This window comes from Podarcis erhardii, assembly GCF_964252035.2.
Source record: "Podarcis erhardii genome assembly, chromosome: 4".
Classification (NCBI taxonomy): domain Eukaryota; kingdom Metazoa; phylum Chordata; class Lepidosauria; order Squamata; family Lacertidae; genus Podarcis; species Podarcis erhardii.
Window position 1 is genome coordinate 60,023,121 of NC_138508.1, and position 22,462 is coordinate 60,045,582.

Genomic DNA, 22,462 nt, shown 5'->3' on the forward strand with positions numbered 1-22,462 from the left:
CCCTCTTGCTGTTCTGGCTTCTGGGATAGCCGCGCAGCCTGCATTCGCTCCATAAGACGCACACATATTTCCCCTTACTTTTTAGGAGGGAAAAAGTGAGTCTTATAGAGCAAAAAATACGGTAATTTATGATGGGGCTGTGAAGTTTTATTACTGTGAAGTCTCCATATTGCTTAGTCAAGTAAAACTTTGTACCTTGATTTATGAATTCTTGATTCTTTAATTTTAGCTTTTATAGAAACGGCTCTCCCCACACTTGTCATTCCTATTCTGGAGCCATGTGGTCGATCCGAATGTCTACACATTTTTGTAGACCTTCATTCTGGAATGTTTCAACTAATGCTTTATGGGATTGGTATGTAAATAAAACTTTCAGGCGCTTCCTTCTAATACCTTCCTTAGTAGAATTCAACTCTCTATTTTTGGCCTTGATGCAAAAAATGAAAATTGAATTTTCTGGTTGTCTGGCTGGTTGGTAAGGATGCATAAGTAGAGGTGAATATAGATTAGCATTGTATTCAGTGAATTAACATGCAGCTTACTTAAAGCACAGTGCAGTGTGATGTATAAAGCTGCCCAACAAAGGAAGTAGTTATGGCTAGCAGCTTAACTGAAGCTGAAAAGAGTATGGTGAATTTGTAGAATGTATTTTACAAGTGACCTGATTTCAATGAGCTGAGAAATGCATAAGCCTTTTGCTCCTTCCTTCATCGCACAGTTTGATAAGCCACAAGGTCCCTAATTAACTGTAGTTTACTGCTTCAGGTGCAAAACAAAACTTACTTGGTTACAAGCTTTGGGAGAAGATCCTGGCTTGCTCTGAAGCTTTTAATCATGGTTTCCTGGTTAGGACAAAACAGGAAATTGTGGTTCACTAGGAATGTCGTGGCTTATAGTGGTCTGCAAAGGGACTATGTGCATTAACGAAAAGGTTATTTGTATCTTGGCTTAGTAAGGTGAGACACAACTGCCTGAATGGGGCCTGTGTGTGTGTGTGTGCTGAAATTGCATGTTGAACTACCCTTTATGGCACTTCTTGCAGAGGGTGGTTTGATTTTTAAAGCACCATAAACCTATGAGTGTGCTTTTACTTACAACTCTGGATTTCATTTTTCTGGATAAATGCACAAAATGCCACATTTGAGTAGTAACTAATCCTGTTTCCCTGCAGACCAGCAAACGCTGGATGACATAGAGAAATCAGTCAATGATGACATGAAACGTATCATTACGTGGCTCCAGCAGCTCAAGTGAGTAATATGTAACTATTCCTGTTAGTGCTATGCCTATTCTTTGCCTCCAGAACTGTGAAAATAACACTCACTTCCAGAAACTATTTCTGAAAGCTAAACTTCTTCCCCTTCCCTTACTCAGGGTAAGATATTTATGTAGAAGGTTGTTGTCCTTCAAACTCTATGCCAGTTTCCCTTCTTTTTATTGTTAATTGCAAAAGACATTGTTGCAAACTTGCTGATCTTACAAGAAACTGGTAAACCATTCAATGTGATTCTAATTATAGTCCCCCCCAACTCCACTGACTTTACTGACTTCACTTGCCTTTACTGTGACTTCATCTCCCTTCCCCTCAAATCAGTCTGCCTTCTTGCTCTGAGTAGCAAGAAGGCAGACTGATTAGTAGCTAGTTAGTAGCTAATAATAATAATAATAATAATAATAATAATAATAATAATAATAATTTATTTATACCCCACCCATCTGGTTGGGTTTCCCCAGCCACTCTGGGCAGCTTCCAACAAATGATTAAAATACATTAAAACATCAGTCATCAAAAACTTCCCATTGAAAAGTTTGGTTAAGGGGGCAAATAAAATCACTTTGTAAGCTGTGTATCACTAAGCTCTTTAGAATTTTTCAAGAGTGCCAACAAATGTGTGGTGAAGGGGTGATCTAGTAGACATTGTCAAAAGCTTTTTGAAAATCTAAATAAACAAAGTCCCTCACAAGAGGCTCCTGAGAGAAATTAGTCATGAGATAAGAGGACTGGTCCTCTTAACAGGAAGCAGCAAGTAAGAATAAATGGACAGTTCTTGTGGTAGAGGGGTGTAAGATATGGGGCATTCCAAGATTCTGTATTGGGACTGTGGCTTTTTAACTTGTTTGTAAGTGTTGGGTGAGATGGTCAAGATAACATTAACATCACCAAAGGGGTGGGGAGTGGGCAAATGGGTAAAAAAGGTCAAATATGATTTACTGTGAAGTGATTCACACACTAAAGCAAAAGACTAATTTGTATTTGCTACCACGGAATGTGGCAATGAGCCACCAACTTGGGCTTTGAAAGAGAAATAGGCAAATTCGTAGAGGTTAAGGCTGTCAATGGTTATTAGTCATGATGGGTGTATACTTCCTCCAGGGATGCCTCTGAATATCGGTCACTGGGGAACAGCAGCAGGAGAGGACAGCAGTTCTCAAGTTCTGCTTGTGGCCTTCACAGAGGCATCTGGTTAGCCATTGGTTGGGAAACAGGAAGCTGCGTTAGATAAAACTTTAGATCTAGTCCACTAAGGTTCTTACAGGCTTATGAACCTAGTTGCTATTTTGGCAAAGCTGTTAAAATTTAAAATATTGCTGCAATGTGGCTTTGAAAGTGGAAGGCTCTCTAAAAATGTCCTTATTTAATTCCAGTAACTTTATTTACAGATGCAACAGAGCAAAAGAAAAGTGTTCATGCTAGAATTCCTTGTTTAAAATCTTTAGGTTTGTTTGTGAACATATTAGTTAATAATTTTATTAGCGACTGGTGCCCACAGTTTATAAATAACTCAATTACTATGTGATATTTTATACCAAGGAGAGAAGCAATTGGACATTTAAAAGCAAAAACAAAAGCAGATTGCAAGCTACTTTTGGTAGGCACTAACTTATCCCTACTATATATTAAGTACCATATAAATTATCCCAAATAAGAATTGTATTTAGTTACAGATAGGTAGCCGTATTGGTCTGCCATAGTCAAAACAAAACAAATTCCTTCCAGTAGCACCTTAAAGACCAACTAAGTCAGTTCTTGGTATGAGCTTTCGTGTGCATGCACACTTCTTCAGTGTATCTGAAGAAGTGTGCATGCACACGAAAGCTCATACCAAGAACTGACTTAGTTGGTCTTTAAGGTGCTACTGGAAGGAATTTGTTTTGTTTTAAGAATTGTATTTGTGTAACTTGCAAGTCCCCAAATGTGACCGTCCTATATACAAGCAAACTCTCATAAGACTTGCTAATGTTGGGTTTGTGTTGTGAATACACATGTAAAAGCCTCCATTCCTATAGTTATGAGTCAGTAAACATCAGTTTTCTACCATATGTACAGTTACCAGGCAGCTGCAACTGATCTTATGCAAATGTCAAGTGTGTGTGTATAAGGTACATAAACATGTCTGCCATCTTCACATCTTCCTTTTGAAGTACACATGTAAAGTATTTTAGATGTGCACCCAAAAAACCCAGAATTTGTATAGTAGCCCTGTGAGAACAACTTTTTTTTTAATGCAAGTCCTGTTCTGTTCTGCATGATTGCAAAGAGGTCAAAAGCAGTCTAGAAAGCAAATTAGCAACGCTACACTCTATCTAATGCAGAAGTGCCAATGTTTTTGTATGTTCTTTTTTTTTCCAATTAAGGTTTTGGCTTGGACAGCAGCGTTGCAAACAATCAATAAAACATTTGCCTACAGTCAGCAGCGAAACACTACAGCTAGCTAATTACGCTATGCACCCTGTGGGAAATCTCTCCAATCACAAACTCTTCATCAAGCTCACTCGACTTCCACAGTACTACATTGTAAGTGAATGTGGAATCTTCTTATGAACTGGACCCTTAGAACGAAGGAAGCAAAATGTAATAGGCTAAGCTGTGACTACTGCTTTGATTTTTACCACTTTGAATTGCCAGAACATTGCAAGCTGGCAGTTGGGAGTGTTTCATCACCACTCCTCCCACTTTGCCCCAGTGGCTGCAATTTTTTCTTTTTATTTCCTAGAAGCATTCTGTACCCAGTGGCTGTGTGAGTGGAAAGCAACTTGTGTAACTGCTCTTTCTCTTCCCCTCCTCCCCATGTACCCTCTGGAGAAAACCCTCCAGGGAGCCTGAATAGTGGAGGTTGTCATGTGGCGTTGAAGTGAGAGATTGATGGAAATCAATGGAGCAAGCTTCCTGCACTCCGTTTAAGGCGGTTCTCTGCTCACTGCAGCTGCCCATAGCACAGCCCTTGGATTTGGGGAAGAGAAATAAAGGCTACGCAGACTGCTTTCCAGTTGCACAATCATTGGGTGCAGTTTATTTCTGACTAGGGGAAAAAGTTGGGGGGGGGATCATGTTGAGAGGCCACTCGATCCTCCAGAGAGTATAATTGGAGGCTGCAGAGAGGATGAGAAGAGAGATTGGTGGCTAACCACTTGCACAATTATTGGATACAATCCAGTTTAATTTAACACTGGCAATGGCAAACTTCTATATTCTAATTGGGGGACACTGTTTTTGACAAAATTATGTATTGCACATATTTTTGAGTCCAGCAATGTAGTAAGGAAGTACACAAATTTTAAAATGAAACTATCTTTTATAAAAATGCTTCATGCGAAATAAAAAATGTGAAAGTGTGGAATCTATTTCTTACAAAATGTTGAGTAAAACTACAGGCCTGTATTGATTAAAATTTGGTAGAGTGACTAGTGAGTAGGCTGCTTTGGGGCTGGATCAGGCATGGATCAAAGAGGTGGGAAGCTAGCAAATTTAAAAAGTTGTAATTGGTGGCAATATATATTGAGGGCTTTTTTTGGTCATACGAGTGCTTGTGTATTCGAAGTAGGTTTTTCTGTTTGTATTTACAGTGGTGCCTCGCAAGACGAAATTAATTCGTTCCACAAGTTTTTTCTTCTTGTGAGTTTTTCGTCTTGCGAAGCACGGTTTCCCATAGGAATGCATTGAAAATCAATGAATGCGTTCCTAGGGAGACCGCCTTCAGACCAGGTCCGGGGACAGTCTGTCCCCGGACCTCTTCTGAAGGCTGGGGGGGGGGGAGAAGGACTTTTCTCCCCACCGCCAGCCTTCAGAACAGCCTTCTGAAGGCTGGCGGTGGGAAGAAAAGCCCTTCTCCCGCCGCCAGCCTTCAGAAGAGTTCCTGCGGGGCTGCCTAGGCTGCGGATAGCAGCCTGCTGCCCGGTGCGAGGGACGCTCTGAAGCAGAGCGCCCCTCGCGTGGGGCAGACATCTGCAGCTTGGGGAGCCCTGCAGGACTTCCCCGCAGGGCTCTCCAAGCTGCAGATAGCAGCCTGCTGCCCCGCGTGAGGGGCGCTCTGCTTCAGAGCGCCCCTCGCGCGGGGCAGACATTCGCAGCTTGGGGAGCCCTGCAGGACTTCCCCGCAGGGCTCTCCAAGCTGCGGATAGGGGCAGCAGGCTGCCCCTATCCGCAGCTTGGAGAGCCCTGTGGGGAACTCTTCTGAAGGCTGGCGGTGGGAAGAAAAGCCCTTCTCCCGCCGCCAGCCTTCAGAAGAGTTCCTGCAGGGCTGCTGAAGCAGAGCGCCCCTCGCGCGGGGCAGACATCTGCAGCTTGGGGAGCCCTGCAGGACTTCCCCGCAGGGCTCTCCAAGCTGCAGATAGGGGCAGCAGGCTGCTATCCGCAGCTTGGAGAGCCCTGCGGGGAACTCTTCTGAAGGCTGGCAGGGGAGAAGGGCTTTTCTTCCCACCGCCAGCCTTCAGAACAGCCTTCTGAATGTTGGCGGTGGGGAGGAAAAACCCTCCTCCCACCGCAAGCCCCGGGAACAGAGGAGAGGCGCTGCGCGCCTTCTCCTCTGTTCCCGGACCTCCCACCGCAAGCCTTCAGGACAGGTCCGGGAACAGAGGAGAAGGCGCGCTGCGCTTCCCCGCTGTCCCCGGAGATTTCCCTATGGGCTTTCGTCTTGCGAAGCAAGCCCATAGGGAAATTCGTCTTGCGAAGCCGCTAAAAAATCGGAAAACCCTTTCGTCTTGCGGGTTTTTCGTTTAGCGAGGCATTCATCTTGCGGGGCACCACTGTATTTATGAGCAGTAAATCTCTCAGCTCCCCTCATATCACAATTAGCTTTTGAAATGTACCTCCATTTCAAAAGCACTTCATTATGAAGTATTTGTGGTGGGTAGTTCAGGAAATGCAATTCTTAACTCCTGTTTGATATGCAGACCTAGTTGCGTATAATTTACCCAAGTCATTCATTTACAATAAGGTCTGCTCCAATTCCCCACCCCACCCCCATTTGATTGGAATTTTTTTCTAAAAGTCATTGTTGAGTGGTTTACAAACCTTTCTATAAACTGTAGTTTGATCTTGGCCATGTTCATGCAAATAACCAAATTGTGTTAGCTAGAATGTTTAAACATTTGAACTATGTGCTCCTTATGAGAGTCCAGGATTTCTTGTTGCAAACTTGTTTAGTGCTTTCTGCAATGACAGAGTTCTTAAATCTGTGAAAATTCTCAAGCTCCCAATGTAATTTTTTTAACGATTTAGGTAGTAGAGATGTTTGACGTTCCCAACAACCCCACACAACTGGAATACAAATACTACTTTCTTTCTGTGAGCTATGCTGAAGGAGATGACAGCCCTGCCACTGCAGTTCTGCTGCAGCAATTTAAACCAAATATTGAAGAGCTGGTTTTGGACACAAAAAGTGGGAAGCAAGCAAAAGGTGGCACAAAGCGCAAGGTATGGCTTTGAGAGCAGGCAGTTTTTTTAAATTGGTATTTCCAGAGAAGTACCAGTCTGTTAACAGCAAAAAACAGCAGAGAGTCTAGTGACACGTTAAAGGCTAACAATTGTATTAAGGCAAAATAAATAGCCAGCTTTATTATGGCATAAGCTTCATGCCATTATAAAATTGTTAATCTTTAATGTGCTACATGACCAGTTGTTGTTTATTTAGTTTGTTTCCTACGTAAAAAGTCTTGGAAGTGGAATGCCAAAATACAATGTATTGCAATTTTCAGCAAACCTCTCAATTGAAAAACATCACCACCACACCAGATATGTTAATCTACAAAAATCATTTGCCACATATGCAATCTTTCCCCTGCACAACACCAGCATGAACACTCAAATTATCCTAGTGTAAGCAGATAATTATTGAGGTACATCTTGGCTTCTGGCTGAGTGAATCATGGTCAAGAATAAGTGCGACTAGATTTCTTTGGTTACAAGGCAGAAATGGAAGAAATTGGGTTTGAGGAGCATTCCAGTATCCCGCCATTCTAGCCATCATTCTCCATATTTAAATAATGGTACTCAAATTACCTTAAGTATTTAATGACCTAGTCCTCTATGGTTCAGTAACTTTCATATAGTTTTAAAGAAATTTTCACAGTGTTATGTAAGTAATGCTTGCTTACATCTTTAGAGCAATTTCTAAAAGTACATTATAGGAACATGCTGCTGTATGGCACAGCCACCTAGGAACCTGAGTATTTATTTTCCTTACCTAACATGGAAACATTAAATCATGAGGATAGATGCACCGTCATTTACTAGTATGTGTGTTTTCTTGAGTAGTAGCTTTTAGGGCTGTAGAACTGATTCAGAAAATATGAATCAATTAATCCTTTAGCTTTTAAACTGCAAGATTTCATGGGAATAAAACTATAGTTTTGAAGTGAAAATATGTTTATAGAAGCATGCATATGTCTCAATAAGCCCTGTCTGAGGAAAAGTAGTTGTGGGCCCCTATGATAGAGGGCAGGGCTAACCAGCTGACATGGCCATGGTGTTCTGTGAAGTATTTTCACGCCATCTTAAATTCAAGCTGGTCTGCAAAGTACAAATGTTCCTTTGCCTGCAGAGTTTTAAACTGTGCGGGCAAAGGAAGCATTTCTCTTTCTGCTTTATTTGCCCACATGATTTGAAATCTGACTGCTTGACAAAGAAAGCAGAGTTTTCAGCCATTGGCAATCTGTGTTTGGCAGGGATGGGTTCCACTTGGGAATTCTTGAGTGGAACCCATCCTATTGAGGCTTGCATTTGGAGCCAGAAATTTAAAAGACACTGAACACAAGCCCCTCTTGCCAAGCTCAATGGAAGGCTCCAGATAGTTCCTTTGCAGCTGCCTCACATTGTCAGAGGCATCCCTGCTGTTGCTTTACATGAAAAAGGCGAGTTCAGTGCTGTGACCTGTATGCCTGTAATTAGAACTTTGAACCCAGCTTTTAACTGCACCTGGCTAAAAGAGGTTTCCTGCTATTCTCTAGTTGTCTGGTGATCCGTGTCCCACTGAACCCAAGAAACCAAAGCGGTCTGGAGAAATGTGTGCCTTCAATAAAGTTCTAGCTCACATTGTAGCAATGTGCGATACAAATATGCCATTTATAGGACTTCGTATGGAGGTAAGTAACAATTTCCATTGTGTGAGAGATGGTCGTGTTGACAAGTCTTTTTAAACAGGGACTTTTCTTTGTATGGAAAAGAGCCTAGACCTCAGCTTCAATAGCAGGGAGGAACAATTAGACTGTATAGCCATTGGGGATGAAAGAGATTCTTGCTTTGACTTTCCTGTTCAGTTATGCTAACTGCAGACTTAGGCACAAAGCTCAGGGTTTGCCAGAATGTGAAGAATTTAGCCATAGACCAGAAAGCATTGTGCTCAGCTTGGTAAAACACTTTGCTAACTACCATAAATATCCCTTGGTGTGTTGGGTTTAATCGGTTTTAGGGATGACTTGCACGAAAGACCTTGGGACTTGCAAATAAATTATTTGTATGGTAATTTGGGGAAACTGTTATGTAGAAGCCGTTGGATGTATTATGGGTGAGGAACCTGTGGCTGTTCAGATGGTGCTGGTTTACAACGTCCATTGTTACTACTGATCATGCTGGCTAAGACTGGAGGGCAACAGGTTCCCCAGCACTGTACATAAACTGGAAAGGAGGAGGTGTAGCCATTGTTGGGAGTGCAGTTTCTAATAATCTAATGGGTGAAGGGTTTGAAAAGTAGATTGAAGCAGAATTCTCAGCAATAATCTGCAATGAGGTAGGAGCATAGATCCTTCACTTAATGCTGCAGAAGATACTGATACCTTGCTAGGTACAAGGAAGTTCAACTTTTTCCATTCTCTTAAATCCTTGTGAAGGGCTTCTCAGCCTGTCATTGCCTCTGGTACCATCTGAATCACTACCTGTGTGATATATAGCTCATACTGTAGATGCTAAGGATCAGGTAGGCCATTTAATACCCTGTGTTAGGACTGAACATGTTGGAAGTTTCACTTGGCTGAATGGGCCAGTTGTGGTGGCAGGGGGGATGCTCTTTAGCCTGAACTTTTCTCTTGCTATGAAAATATAAAAAATGTGATTTGTTTTGTTTCAGCTATCCAATATGGAGATCCCACATCAAGGAGTCCAGGTTGAAGGAGATGGCTTCAGTCATGCTATTCGTTTATTAAAGTAAAGAGATTATGCCACACTTTCATTAATGTGTACAATATTCCATGAGTGATGGAAGGGGAGGAAAGTATTTAATATACAACATGTTGTAGAATTAAAACTCATCTTTTATTATATTATACATTTATTCATTTATAAAACGGAAAGTTTTACAACAATAGTTGTAGAGTAAAAAAAACACTCACCCATCTTCAGACACTTTTTTAATGCATACATAGTGCAGAAAAGTGAACAGCAGCTTGACACTAATTTTACTTTCTGCCGCCCCTTACTTATCCTTAATTTTTCTTAGCTTTATTTTATGTAGCAGCATCCTGGAGAAGTATCAAAACCAAACAACAAAATTTCACTACTTCCTCATTGCTATGAATTATGTGAATTTTCTTTTTTCTCCTTTTTTTTTTGATTGATTAAAAATTGCAAAAATTGCTGAAAGATGATACCTCAGTATGCCGTTACTATTTTACACTTTTCTAGTAACTTCAGAGTTTCCTTGCAGGGACACATTTTATTGTACAAATTATGTCCTCCAGAAAACATTGAGCAGCTTACGTTGAATTGTTTGGCTGTGAGACTAAAATAAGTACATGGTCTTACCTTTATCCTTTTCAACAGAATTCCTCCATGTAAGGGTACAAGTGAAGAAACTCAGAAGGCTCTAGACCGTTCCCTTCTTGATTGCACTTTTCGACTGCAAGGTAGAAATAACCGCACATGGGTTGCTGAACTGGTGTTTGCAAATTGCCCACTTAGTAATAGCACTTCCTCCAGGGAGCAAGGTGAGTGTTCCAACTTATACTTGTTCTGTCTTGCACTTCCCTACTTTCTGCTTATGTTTTCTGTGTGCCAATGTGATTTGACCATATTGGACCATTTCTTTCACTTTGTAGGACCTACCCGTCATGTGTACCTGACATATGAAAGTCAATTGTCTGAACCAGTTGGTGGACGAAAAGTAGTTGAGATGTTCCTCAATGACTGGAATAGCATTGCTCGCTTATATGAATGTGTGTTGGAATATTTCAGATCCTTACCAGGTACATAAATACATTCTTCTTTGTTCTTATGTTGCTGTATGAGGTCTACCGAAACAATTCATATATCTATTTTTGTATCTTTCCCCTTCCACTTTCTTTCACCTTATGAAGAAATACCCAGCCATCTAAAAGTTTTCTCGGAGGTCCGAATCTACAATTATCGGAAGCTAATTCTTTGTTATGGAACTACTAAAGGAAGTTCAGTAAGTAATTTTTTTGGAGAAGGGATAAACCAGGATTTAGTTTCACTTTGGCTGATTTCTAGCTTGTCTTTATGTACCAACCAGGAATTGTGGTTTAAAATAAATGCTAGTCATTTTCTAAATAAGCCAACTTCTAACAATGGATAATGAAGCTGGCTTGTTTTAACAAACTAGTTTACTGTTAAAGTACCATTTCTGGTTCACAGGGAAGAACAAGATAGGAATAAGTGAAAATGAAAGTGAATTTGGGTCTGTTACTCTTCCTAGCTGTGCTAAACCATAGTTTAGTGATTACATGCACACCCTCCTGCTGAATTGTGAAACAGTTGCTTGCTTAGATGTTGTTGGATTATTTTCCATTAAAGCTCTTACTTGTTTTTTGTAGATCAGCATTCAGTGGAACTCTGCACACCAGAAATTCCACATATCATTAGGAACAGTTGGACCAAACTCAGGTTGCAGTAACTGTCATAATACAATCCTGCATCAGCTCCAAGAGATGTTCAATAAATCACCAAATGTAGTCCAACTTTTACAGGTAACTAACCCTTCTCCCCAGCCTGCCCTTGGAAGAGAAATGTCTGATTCAAAATGCAAAAAGCACCAAAGGACAAATTCTGTTCCCAGTTCTCAGGAGTATCATTTAGCACAAGAGGCCAATAATGACTTGTGTGTAGGGCTGCAGGGGAGAATAAGCTCATTCATCACATATTTAACCTGCTGTTAAGAGTTTGCTTTTGATTAAAAAAAGAGAGTGTGTGTGGGAAAGGTTGATATGAACATTTAATACACAATAAATAAGCCAGCATGTTCTTACCCCTGGTAAAAACAACTTTAACGCTGCATTTATGTTGATTGTTTCTAAAGGCTAAGTATATTTAGTTGGCTATTGTGAAACTAAACAAGTTTTGTTTTTACTTGCAGATTTTGTATGATACTCAGGCTCCATTAAATGCTATCAATAAGCTCCCAACTGTGCCAATGCTGGGACTGACGCAACGCACCAACACTGCCTACCAATGTTTTTCAATTCTGCCTCAGTCACCCACACACATCAGGCTGGCCTTTCGGAACATGTACTGCATTGACATTTACTGTCAAAGCCGTGGGGTGGTGGCAATTCGCGATGGAGCATACAGCCTTTTTGACAACAGTAAAATTGTGGAAGGCTTTTACCCTGCACCAGGACTAAAGGTCTTTTTATCTTTATTTTACAGTGTAATTAAATAAGGCTGGGGTCCCATTAATATTTCAGAAAGTTTTGCTTAAGAGGAAATGCCCTTTGTAAGGAGCTGGCAACAGCAGCTCCACCAAATAAATTTTATTTTTAGGACTCTAGGTTGTCCATTTCTAAGGGGATTAAATAGCCTTCCCTACATTTTTTTAGGATATAATGACAGTGTTGGGTGTGAGATTTGGACAGTAACATCCTTCAGATTACTTTTGGGTGTTTTCACAACTGCTCCTCAATACTTTTTGGCTACTGAAAGCCAAATTCAGGTAGCAAGATGGAATAGACTCCTGCCTGACATCTTGGAGAGCTGCTGCCATTCAGAGTGCTCACTGCTGGGCTGAATGGACCATTCTGTCACTTAGTATGTCATATCCATCATTTTATGGCGTTTTAAAAAACTTGAGTCTTCTATGAGTTGCGTTTTTTTCAAGTGTAGTGCAGCTGATCTTATCGAAGTAACTTTCAGCTTGCTTCTGTCCTGGATGCCATTTTTTAATGGTATGGAAAAATCTTTAAAAGGAGTACTTTTAGAAGACATCTGAAGGCAGCCCTGTATCGGGAAGTTTTTAATGTTTGATGTTTTACTATGTTTTATATATGCTGTAAGCTGCCCAGAATGGCTGGGGAAACCCAGCCAGATGGACAGGGTATAAATAATAAAATTATTTGTGATTTATGATCCCTTTCATGGAACAGAATTCAGCTGCTTCTACAGACACTGACAAGCTGAAATATTGATCTAGATGTCTGGTAGATACAATAGGAAGACATGTTGACTCATAAATCTGAATACTCTATATCCACAGACATTCCTGAACATGTTTGTTGACAGCAATCAGGATGCACGAAGACGATCTGTCAATGAAGATGATAACCCACCATCTCCTATTGGAGGGGACATGATGGATTCATTGATATCACAGCTTCAGCCCCAGCCGCAGGTTGTATGTGTGCAGTATAAGGCTCCCAGTATAAGGCTAAGCCCCTATGATTATGGTGATCCTTTTTGACAAATGTGTATGCCCAAAGAGATGACAACAGCAAGTGAGGTCATATCCTCCTTATTGTACTTGCGTAGCAATAGTTATAGCTCTTCCTGGCCAACAGTAAGTGAAAACTTATACATAACAACATATTTTAAAATGTAGTGGTGATTTATGAAGACCTTGGGAGGGGGCAGAATGAGGATGGCAACTGACCTCTCCCCAGGCCTTAGACATTGCTAGAGCATATTCATGGAATGCCAGAGGTTCTAAGTATTCTGTCAGAATCCCCAGTGAACCACTGTCAGTCAGTGTAGACACTGAACTGGATGAAGTAATGGTCTGAATTTGTGTAAGATATGTGCCTGATACATCAACGTGTGTAAGTTAGAGTGGATGTTGATGTCCAGTGCGTAAGCTGTTGGCTAGAAGCAGTAAAGTACAGACCACATAATAGACTTGGAGATATAATAGAAAGGGAAAATGACTCTTGGAATCAATGGCTTATGTTGGTAGTTTGTGGAAAGGTAGTGTAAAGAAGTGAAATGCTACTCTAGAAATTCAGCTTTAATGAAGTCCAATGCCTGAGGACAGAACTTCTAAGCATTAGATATTTAAGCATGTAGAATTGTTGGGATCTATATTTTACTATATCTAATAAAGGTCTTATTTCAACAGTCTTCAAAACAGACAGGAGCACCAGGGGCTTACCCATTGACATCACCCCCTACATCTTATCACAGTACAGTCACCCCATCACCTTCCATGATGCACACGCAGTCCCCAGGTAAGACGGCGGCCTTTTATGCATCGCCAGTAGCAGTTCATGGCATTTAGTGTTCCTAAGGTGTTTCATAAATGAATTGTGATGCGTCCTGTGTTTTTATAAATCACTGTACCTTCAAATAACCTTGACAACTTACTAAAAAGAGAGTTCTCTTTAAACTTGGAGAGGAATAGTTGGGCAGTACGTAACGTAGTTGCTGTCCTGAATGTCCCCTTTAGGAACGCTACATCCTGCAAACTCTCCGAGCGGTGCATTAAGAGCACCGTCACCAGCATCATTTGGTCCAACTCCTTCTCCTTCATCTCTTGGAATCACAATGGGACAAAATACGAACTATGCTAGCCCACATGGTAAGCCCATGACTTGTACAGCTGGATACTGATAGAAAACTGACACTTCAGATACCGTAAAACAAGCAACCCCTTTTCCTGACTCTGGGAAAGTGCACTGCTCCATTCCCTGTTGGGATGCAGGCTCTGAAATGACAGTAACTGTTTCTTCACACACCTGAACTTAATCAGGAGCCGCTACTGCTGGCAAATCACCGGCTTTATCAGCCCCAACATAGCAGGGAGGAAAAATTGGAGCAAATGGTTTCTAAAATCTCTTGAGTCAACAGACATTGTCCTGCAGCCTTCTGTGGTAAGCAGAGCAAGCAAGCCCCCTATCAATGAATAGACTGAGCAATAAAGGATTCATTTTTTAAGATTCACCACTTAAACAATGTACGTAATCAAGGCATGTTTGATGTGTTAGGCTTTAGATAGGCAGGGTCTAGGAAGGCTATGGATCCTGGTGTACAGATAGTACACCCAGAGAAAGCTGCCTACAATTTTCTTGCAATTTCCATAGGTCCTATAGATCCTACTTCACCGTACACAATGATGTCTCCAAGCCAGCGTCCAGGGAATTGGCCAGGCTCGCCCCAGGTCTCTGGTCCCTCTCCAGGAGCACGCATGCCTGGAATGTCACCAGCGAACCCTTCTTTACATTCTCCAGTACCAGATGCTTCCCATTCCCCAAGAGCGGGAACAAGTAAGTAATATCAACAAGAGGTTGCAAAGCCAGTAGAGGAGATGTTCAAACTTAGTATTTCACTACAAAATGCTGTTGACATGGTTATGGCAACCCAGTTAGACAAAGGCAGACAGGCAGGGATAGCTTAATTGGTAGAGCATGAGACACTTAATCTCAGGGTTGTAGGTTTGAGCAAAAAAATTCTGCATTGCAGGGGATTGGACTAGATTACCCTCGTGGTTCCTTCCAACTGTAGAGTTCTGTGATTCTATGACTGAGTTATTTGTTAATACAAAATAAACAAAGTACATTAATCAAACATTATTGTGATTTGAAGATAAGGTGACTGTGCAATCACCTTAACTCTGGAATAGTGGTCTGAGTAGTTAATCCTCTCCGTTTGCATGAGGGAAATAGAGGGAATTGGACACAGCCATTAACTGTTTCTTAGTCTTTGGAATTGTTGGGGTGCTGAGTTTGGGAAGGTTTCATTATGCCAAGTCTTACAGGGAACTGCCTAGCATTTTAAATGTATGTAAATAGCCATGCATCCCTAGACAGGAAGAGTGAGGTGTGCTTTTTCTTATTTCTACTAGGTTCCCAAGTAATGCCAACAAATATGCCGCCACCTCGTAAACTACCTCATCGCTCTTGGGCTGCATCCATACCCACAATTCTCACTCACAGTGCCTTGAACATTCTTCTTCTGCCCTCTCCCACCCCCGGGCTTATGCCGGGGCTGGCCGGAAGCTATCTCTGCTCTCCACTTGAACGTTTCCTTGGATCAGTTATCATGAGAAGACATCTCCAAAGGATTATCCAGCAGGAGCCGGTACGTAAGGAATCAACATGTTTAGTTCCTTACACAATCACTTTAAATTTAGACTTCTCCTAGCTTCTGTGCAATAAGAGAAGTAAATTTTTGTTGTGCAGCCACAAGGCCTTGTGCTAACGGAACTGTTATGTTGGGTTCTGCCCATTGAAATTAATGAACTTGTATGACTCACTGCCATTACTTTTAGTAGCTCTACTATGACTTTGTTGGATACAGCCTAATGGGTGTTAACCATTCTGCATTTTAAGAGGTGTGAAATGGGATGTGATTTGTGATGTTTTAACCACATTGAGTTGGTATACTGCATTGCTGAAGTTGAGGACAGTGGTTTTTATTTTTTCTGCCCATAGGGAATACTTTCTACAAGTCTGCCAAAGAACTCTTACATGTTGACTGTGGAGTCCTGAGCAGAAAATTCTGGGATGCATACTCAGTTTGTGTAAGTGGTGGTGGGGCTAGCTCCGCCCCCCCCCCATGCAAACTAAGACTGCATCCTTGAATCATTTGGAATGGTGCTCAAGTGGGCTTTCAGACAGCTTTTCCGCCATTATCAGTTTCCTCGGCAGGTAGCTCCTGGATTCCTAGCAATGCAGGTGGGAAACTGCTTATTTAGCACTCCTATTTGGAAAAACATGGTCCAAACTTTGGCTAAGCCATAAACTCTATTATTTGCGTAGGACCATCCAGTATTTGCTAGGATTAGTGAAATAGGAATTTGTATTGACAAATCTCAGGGTTTGTAGGGGAAAGCTAGAGGGAAGAGTTGAATAATAATATAAGGACTGGTTGTTGTTTTTAAAAAAGCAGAAGAAGCACTTTCCTCTTAGCAGATAAGGTGGAGGGTTCATAAGACAATGCACCCTGCTGAGTCAATAGAGAGCACCTTGTTTATAGATGCTCTCATTTTCCCAAGCCTGCATGGCTAATGGTCAGGAATAATGGGAGTTGTAGTACTGCAACAATTGGGAACCCAAGATTGGGGAAGGCAGGTGGAGATGTACCTGACAAGCTACATGCAGCCAACCTTAAAATGCTTAGAACTTGGGTTTGTGAAAGTTTTGCTCCTGCTGCTTAGAGTATAATGAGGTGTGGGCAGCAGCTTATTTCTTGCATTCTAATCAACTGTCTTGGCTTTTAAACAGCTACAGCTTATGAACTCCAATGAACCAGGTGTAATAATGTTCAAGACAGATGCCCTGAAATGTAGAGTTGCCCTCAACCCTAAAACTAACCAGACCTTGCAGCTAAAAGTAGCACCTGAAACTGCAGGGCAGTGGAAACAAGAAGAACTGCAGGTTTTGGAGAAATTCTTTGAAACCAGAGTAAGTACCCCATCTTAAGGTAAAGGTAAAGGGACCCCTGACCATTAGGTCCAGTCGTGGCCGACCCTGGGGTTGCGGCGCTCATCTCGCTTTATTGGCCGAGGGAGCCAGCATACAGCTTCCGGGTCATGTGGCCAGCATGACTAAGCCGCTTCTGGCAAACCAGAGCAGCGCACAGAAACGCCGTTTACCTTCCCGCTGGAGCGGTACCTATTTATCTACTTGCACTTTGACGTGCTTTCGAACTGCTAGGTTGGCAGGAGAACCCATCTTACTTTACTCAAAATTCGATGTTTGATAAGATGTTTGAAAACCACGTTCATAAAATAAGTTCATAATACATCACACATATGTGATTCATGTCCAGTGAGCTTATCATGCAGAACATATCATGCAGATAATGCCAGTTCAGCACCTCCCTAAAAGCTGCCAAGCTGACATTGATGTTCCATGTGATTTTTCTCCTTTGTATGTTCCTGGTCTGATGCTTGTGTTGATCATGAACTGGGCCACTTCATATTCTTACGGTTTTCACCTAACTTTCCAGCATTTATTGTAGAGAATTCCAATTTGTGAGATTGCCATAATGGGAATTTCACATCCTTGTGCTGTTATTTTGATTTTAGTAGGATTTGTGATATGGATTAAGAGCAGGATTGAAGAATCATTGAGCTGCCTAAAGAAATTCTAATAACACATTGCATTCACTGTAGGTTGCAGGACCACCCTTCAAATCCAATACTCTAATAGCCTTTACAAAACTGTTAGGGGCACCTCCACACATTCTCCGGGACTGTGTACACATTATGAAACTAGAGCTGGTAAGTTGGTTTTAACGTCTTCGCAACATTCTGTATTATTTCTCATAACACAGACTGGATTGTTCATCTGTCTTTTTCTGTGGCATGTTTTATTGAAACAGTTTCCTGATCAGGCCAGCCAGCTGAAATGGAATGTACAGTTTTGTTTGACAATTCCTCCAAGTGCTCCACCAATTGCTCCTCCAGGAACACCGGCCGTTGTGCTGAAATCCAAAATGTTGTTCTTTGTAAGTAGAGCAACTAAGTCAGTTCCATGTTTGGTGCAGTCTTTGACAGTGTCCAGTTGTAAGGAGTAGTTTAAATATGACTTCCGTCAGCCATTGTGTAAGTAGCAAATGAGATACCTAATTACAGAATATATTATCCTATTTTCATCCCCTTGAAGTCTAGGAACTGAATTGTTCTGATAATACATGAAAGTGAGGGGCAGATGGGGCTCATCAACCTAGGAATGTAGGGGAAGGAAAACTCTATTCCTAAACCTCTGCTGCCTTGTGGGATATCCTCAGAAGGACAGGCTAAGGAGTAACCCTACACAAATCCGGAGTGGAGTCCATAAGACAGTTGGATGACATCTTGTATGCCTTCCTTCTGGCAACTCCTGCAGCCAAGCTGGTTCCAAACATACTGCTCTGCTTCCCTTTGGACCACATCAGTATGCCAAGAGGAGGGATCTTGTCGTCTGGGCAGCCCAGGACACACACACACACACACACTGCCCAGGCTTGTGCTCCAGGGTACTACTAACACAGTGGTTTGACTTCACCCTTGGAGGCGCACTCCATTATCTCTCGAGACAGATGGATGTCAACAACAATATATGAACAATATATGAAACCAAAATACAACATTTCAGCATGTTCCATTGCTTCAGTTGGGGTCAAGGATGACTAACTTAAATGCTGAAGTTGCTGCTTCTGCTATAAGAGGTCATGACTAACACATGACTCTTTGCAATTAGTCCCATAGTCAATTTCTTTACAAATAGGGCACTATATTTGATTTGTGCTAGTATTTTTTTTCACATATGCCATGTAAAAGGCACCTACTTTTTTCATAATACGTAGCTTTGAAAGTTTGCATGTGTGGAGATGGTTATGTAGACCCATTTTGATAAGAAGTTTATGTAATTGCCAGTGTGTTTAAAGTGAACACTTAGTTTTTAAAAAACCCAGCTGACATTGAAATAGGATGAATGGTGAAGATAATCTTACTTTTTGGAATATCACCATTCCAAATTTCTTTAAAGAAAAATTGGACAGTACATAGTGCTTATTTCTAAATCTCCCGTTTCCCTTTTGTACTACAAAGCAATTTGGATTGTAAAAAAATGTGTTCATATATTACTTCTGAATGCCCAGTAGGGAAATTAGGGCATTTCAAGCTGCACTAGGACTTTTGGTGCACTTTGGTTTAGTTGTCAGTTTGAAACGGTTCTGATTTAAGTTTGGATAACTAATTTGCGTCGGTTGTATATCGGCTTTCATTTTTCCTCTTGAGCTAAGGAATGGATTCAAACTGGCACAGTAATAAAGACCATGCCTTAACTCATGTGATGTCGCCATATCTACATCAAAGGTATATTGCAAGATTGCTGTGATTACTTTTTGCATATTCTATTCTGTTCACAGCTTCAGCTAACACAGAAGACTACAGTTTCACAGGAAGCCATGAGCATAATAGTCCCCATCATTTATGATATGGCTTCAGGTACGACACAACAGGCAGACATCCCCAGACAGCAGAACTCTTCAGTTGCTGCTCCCTTGATGGTTAGCAATATTCTAAAGAGGTTTGCAGAACTGAATTCGCCACGACCAGGTACTGTACATGTCCAGTAGGTCAAAACTTCTGCATGCTTGAATGGACAGAGTCCAACCTTTTAAAGTTTTTAAATTTCACTTTACCACCAGTGTTGCTTTGCCTTTTTTGTTTTGTTTTGTTTTGTTTCCTGAAAACTGACCTCATAAGACCTGGCTTCGGATTACTGCATGTTAGTGATAAATTGTTGAATATATACCTCTCTGTGGTGCCAGGAGGGTTGTATTATTGACACAACATGGACTTTATGACACTGACCAAGGAAGTGTAATGCACTTAATGACTTGGCTCATACTACTGTAGTCACAGCAACACGATTTTAACTTTTGTCATGTGAGCACTGTGTATATATTTCTGTGAAAACTAGTGCTTGTTAAGTCATCTTGCACTGTAGGAATGTCTTCCCATTTCTTGTAATTTTACTGTTACAAGGTTTTACTACCTGTCTTGTTCTCAATTGTACTCTTCTGAGGAAAGCCTGGGGTCCAGGAAGATGGAACTACTTATAAATTATTCCATAAAGTATCACCTTACAGCTCTGGCTTATACTTTCTGTATCTCATGACTAACATCTTGCCTTGACTGTATCTTCTCTCTTATTTATGCTGCCTGCTTTGTTTCTGTGAGAAACTTTTGTATTCAGTTTCACTTTTCCTTTAATAAAAGTGTTAGAAACTTTTGAAAAGTGATTTTTTTAACAGTTTTATTCTTGGGTATGATATTTTTACCCAAGACACTAACTTCTTCAATGGAAGATTTTCTCCCCTCAAAGGATACCTTTGTTGCTTACTCGTTCTTGGTTTAACAATAAAAAAATCATTATATTAGTTTAGGGTTGTTGTTTTTTAAAAAGTGCCAGCATATTCTTAGTGTAGTGTTATAGCATAGACATGAACACTGATTCTGAGACTGCACTGTGTGGATACGCATACCATTTGACTACATTGAAGCAGCTTATAGGATTGATGTGGTATGTGTGTCTGCCTCTTCAAATGCTTGCCTTTACTTTTGGCAACACTCCATCCTGAATCCCTGATCGTCACTGAGGTAACTGCGATGTTGGGAGGGGTTAGCCTTGTGTTTCTACCTGGGCAGTAAGGTTCAAGGTGAGTTATTCAACATCCATGCTGCGTGTCACTAGCAGTTGGAATATCGTGCATGCCACCCATAATTCATGCATGCTCCAAAGAGCAACTTTCAGCTACCTTGGCACTGACTATTGTGGGAGGGAAATGCAGGTATAGCTTCTATACATAACTAAACAAGCGTCATCTTTGCCAGTGAGGCATTTTGTCATCAGGCTTTACTACACAGGGCCATGGGGCTTTATTGAAAGGGAGGGGGGAGTTATTGGAATTGGCATTTGCAGTTTTGTTCCATTACTCTAAAATATAATGGCATAAAAATAATAAAACGTATGCCATCTAAACTGAAGTTTAGAGAAGACTTCATGGCTACTTTTCACTGCTTTGTCATTCTGAAATTGTAAGTGGAAGCACAATGCACATGTAAGTAACCTATTGTCTATTAGAGCATTCCTGTAAAATCAAATCCTCATCAAGATTCCTAATCCTTAGAAGTGTCCACAGCAGCACCAACAAACCAGCTCCAACACCAGCAGTATAGCTTAGCTTGCTGTGATTGTATTTGCCTATCAGGAGATACTGGCTGAGCTGTTACTTTTGAACTGGACACTTATCTTTGTCTCAGAGTCTTTATTGACAAGGAAGTTTGGTTATCAGTCAGCTTTGCATCCCTCCTTTCCTCCAAGGAGCTGAGGGTAGCACATGTTGGGGGGTGTTGTATGAACTCTGCTGGGCTGAGAAATAGGCACTCACCCAATGAGGCAGGGTTTTGAATCCAGGTCTCCTTGGCCCAAGACCAACATTCTGCACCACTCTTGGGTTTTTTGCTGCATTTGGAGACTCCTAATGGTCCAGTTGTGGTTGAGTGGGCAAACTCCACCTTATCAACATGTTGATTTGTATTTTACACCCAAGCTGGCTACACTATTTCCAATCGGTTAGAATAAAGCAAACTTGCTTAACGTTGAAGTTCTTTGATTACTGTTGCACCTGGTTGTAATTGCCTATTTACAAAAGTTTGAGTTGTGGCGTGCCTTGTGACAAAAATTGAAATGCATTTGATTAAGTTTATCACTTGCCATAACCCAGCTTGTTTTTTCTCCAGTTAACTTGTCTTTCTTTCCCTTGTTCTAGGTGAATGTACAATCTTTGCAGCTGTTCGTGATTTAATGGCTAACCTTACACTGCCCCCTGGTGGGCGTCCATAGGCTATTTTTAAGCAAAGGGTAAAAATGAGATGAAGAGGCAAAAACATTTCTCTGAAATAAGCCTTCACTTATATAAAATGGAAGAGACATTTTCACGTGTCACATTTTAAAAAGAGCTAATACAATGGATTGGCCCACTTTCAGGGATGCACTTTCATCAGACTTTTTGTACAGCACTCTGTATGATGTTTTACGGAGACATTTCAAAGTCGTAATAGATTTATGTATCCGCTTGCCAGTAAATAGAGTTAATATTCTGTTTTATACTACAAAGATTATGAAAATGCCAAAATTTGTTTATTTAAATGTTTTTTCTTATGTCTTGGTGTAATAGTCTTTTTTTAAAGGCAGGTCTGTCATTTTTTGAATACTGTAAAACTGTGACAAACTTTATATTGAAACTGTATTTTAATATGACTGCTTTGAATCCTTACATTTAAATCTGGGCTTGTTGTAAACATGTCCCCCCAAAAGCAATATTTAATAAACTAGATTTAAAAAAAATGTTTGTGTGTTTGTTTTAAAAATGTTTCATTTTTATATGTGAAAAAATAATGCCAGATTCCTTGCTTATGGGGCTGTTTCTGGGTAGTTCATCACTGCCTTAAAAGCTCAACGTACTTGGTGCACCAAATTTAGAAGTAGGAAATTGCCAGTTCCTTTTCAAGTACAGTAGTTTATTATCTCTAAA

The 22,462-nt window shown here is 40.9% G+C and overlaps 1 protein-coding gene across 4 annotated transcripts in view; it reads left to right on the forward strand.

Annotated features, from left to right (window-relative positions):
* MED14 (mediator complex subunit 14) overlaps positions 1-22,268 on the forward strand; it is a 37,919-nt gene extending 15,651 nt beyond the window's left edge. The window contains exons 11-31 of one of the 4 annotated variants that reach the window (XM_081859210.1): positions 230-355; positions 1,172-1,250; positions 3,637-3,796; positions 6,500-6,694; positions 8,227-8,361; positions 9,342-9,418; positions 10,034-10,197; positions 10,309-10,455; positions 10,567-10,658; positions 11,044-11,196; positions 11,583-11,852; positions 12,699-12,836; positions 13,554-13,662; positions 13,881-14,012; positions 14,515-14,697; positions 15,276-15,511; positions 16,657-16,836; positions 17,550-17,657; positions 17,759-17,884; positions 19,289-19,478; positions 21,698-22,267. In XM_081859210.1, coding sequence (XP_081715336.1) covers positions 230-355; positions 1,172-1,250; positions 3,637-3,796; positions 6,500-6,694; positions 8,227-8,361; positions 9,342-9,418; positions 10,034-10,197; positions 10,309-10,455; positions 10,567-10,658; positions 11,044-11,196; positions 11,583-11,852; positions 12,699-12,836; positions 13,554-13,662; positions 13,881-14,012; positions 14,515-14,697; positions 15,276-15,511; positions 16,657-16,836; positions 17,550-17,657; positions 17,759-17,884; positions 19,289-19,478; positions 21,698-21,771 — 3,074 coding nt within the window. In that variant the 3' untranslated portion in view covers positions 21,772-22,267. Of the gene's footprint in view, positions 1-229; positions 356-1,171; positions 1,251-3,636; positions 3,797-6,499; positions 6,695-8,226; positions 8,362-9,341; positions 9,419-10,033; positions 10,198-10,308; positions 10,456-10,566; positions 10,659-11,043; positions 11,197-11,582; positions 11,853-12,698; positions 12,837-13,553; positions 13,663-13,880; positions 14,013-14,514; positions 14,698-15,275; positions 15,512-16,656; positions 16,837-17,549; positions 17,658-17,758; positions 17,885-19,288; positions 19,479-21,697 lie in introns of all 4 variants that reach the window. The other 3 variants (XM_081859211.1, XM_081859212.1, XM_081859213.1) reach the window with 3 other exon arrangements.
* The last annotated feature ends 194 nt before the right edge of the window (positions 22,269-22,462 follow it).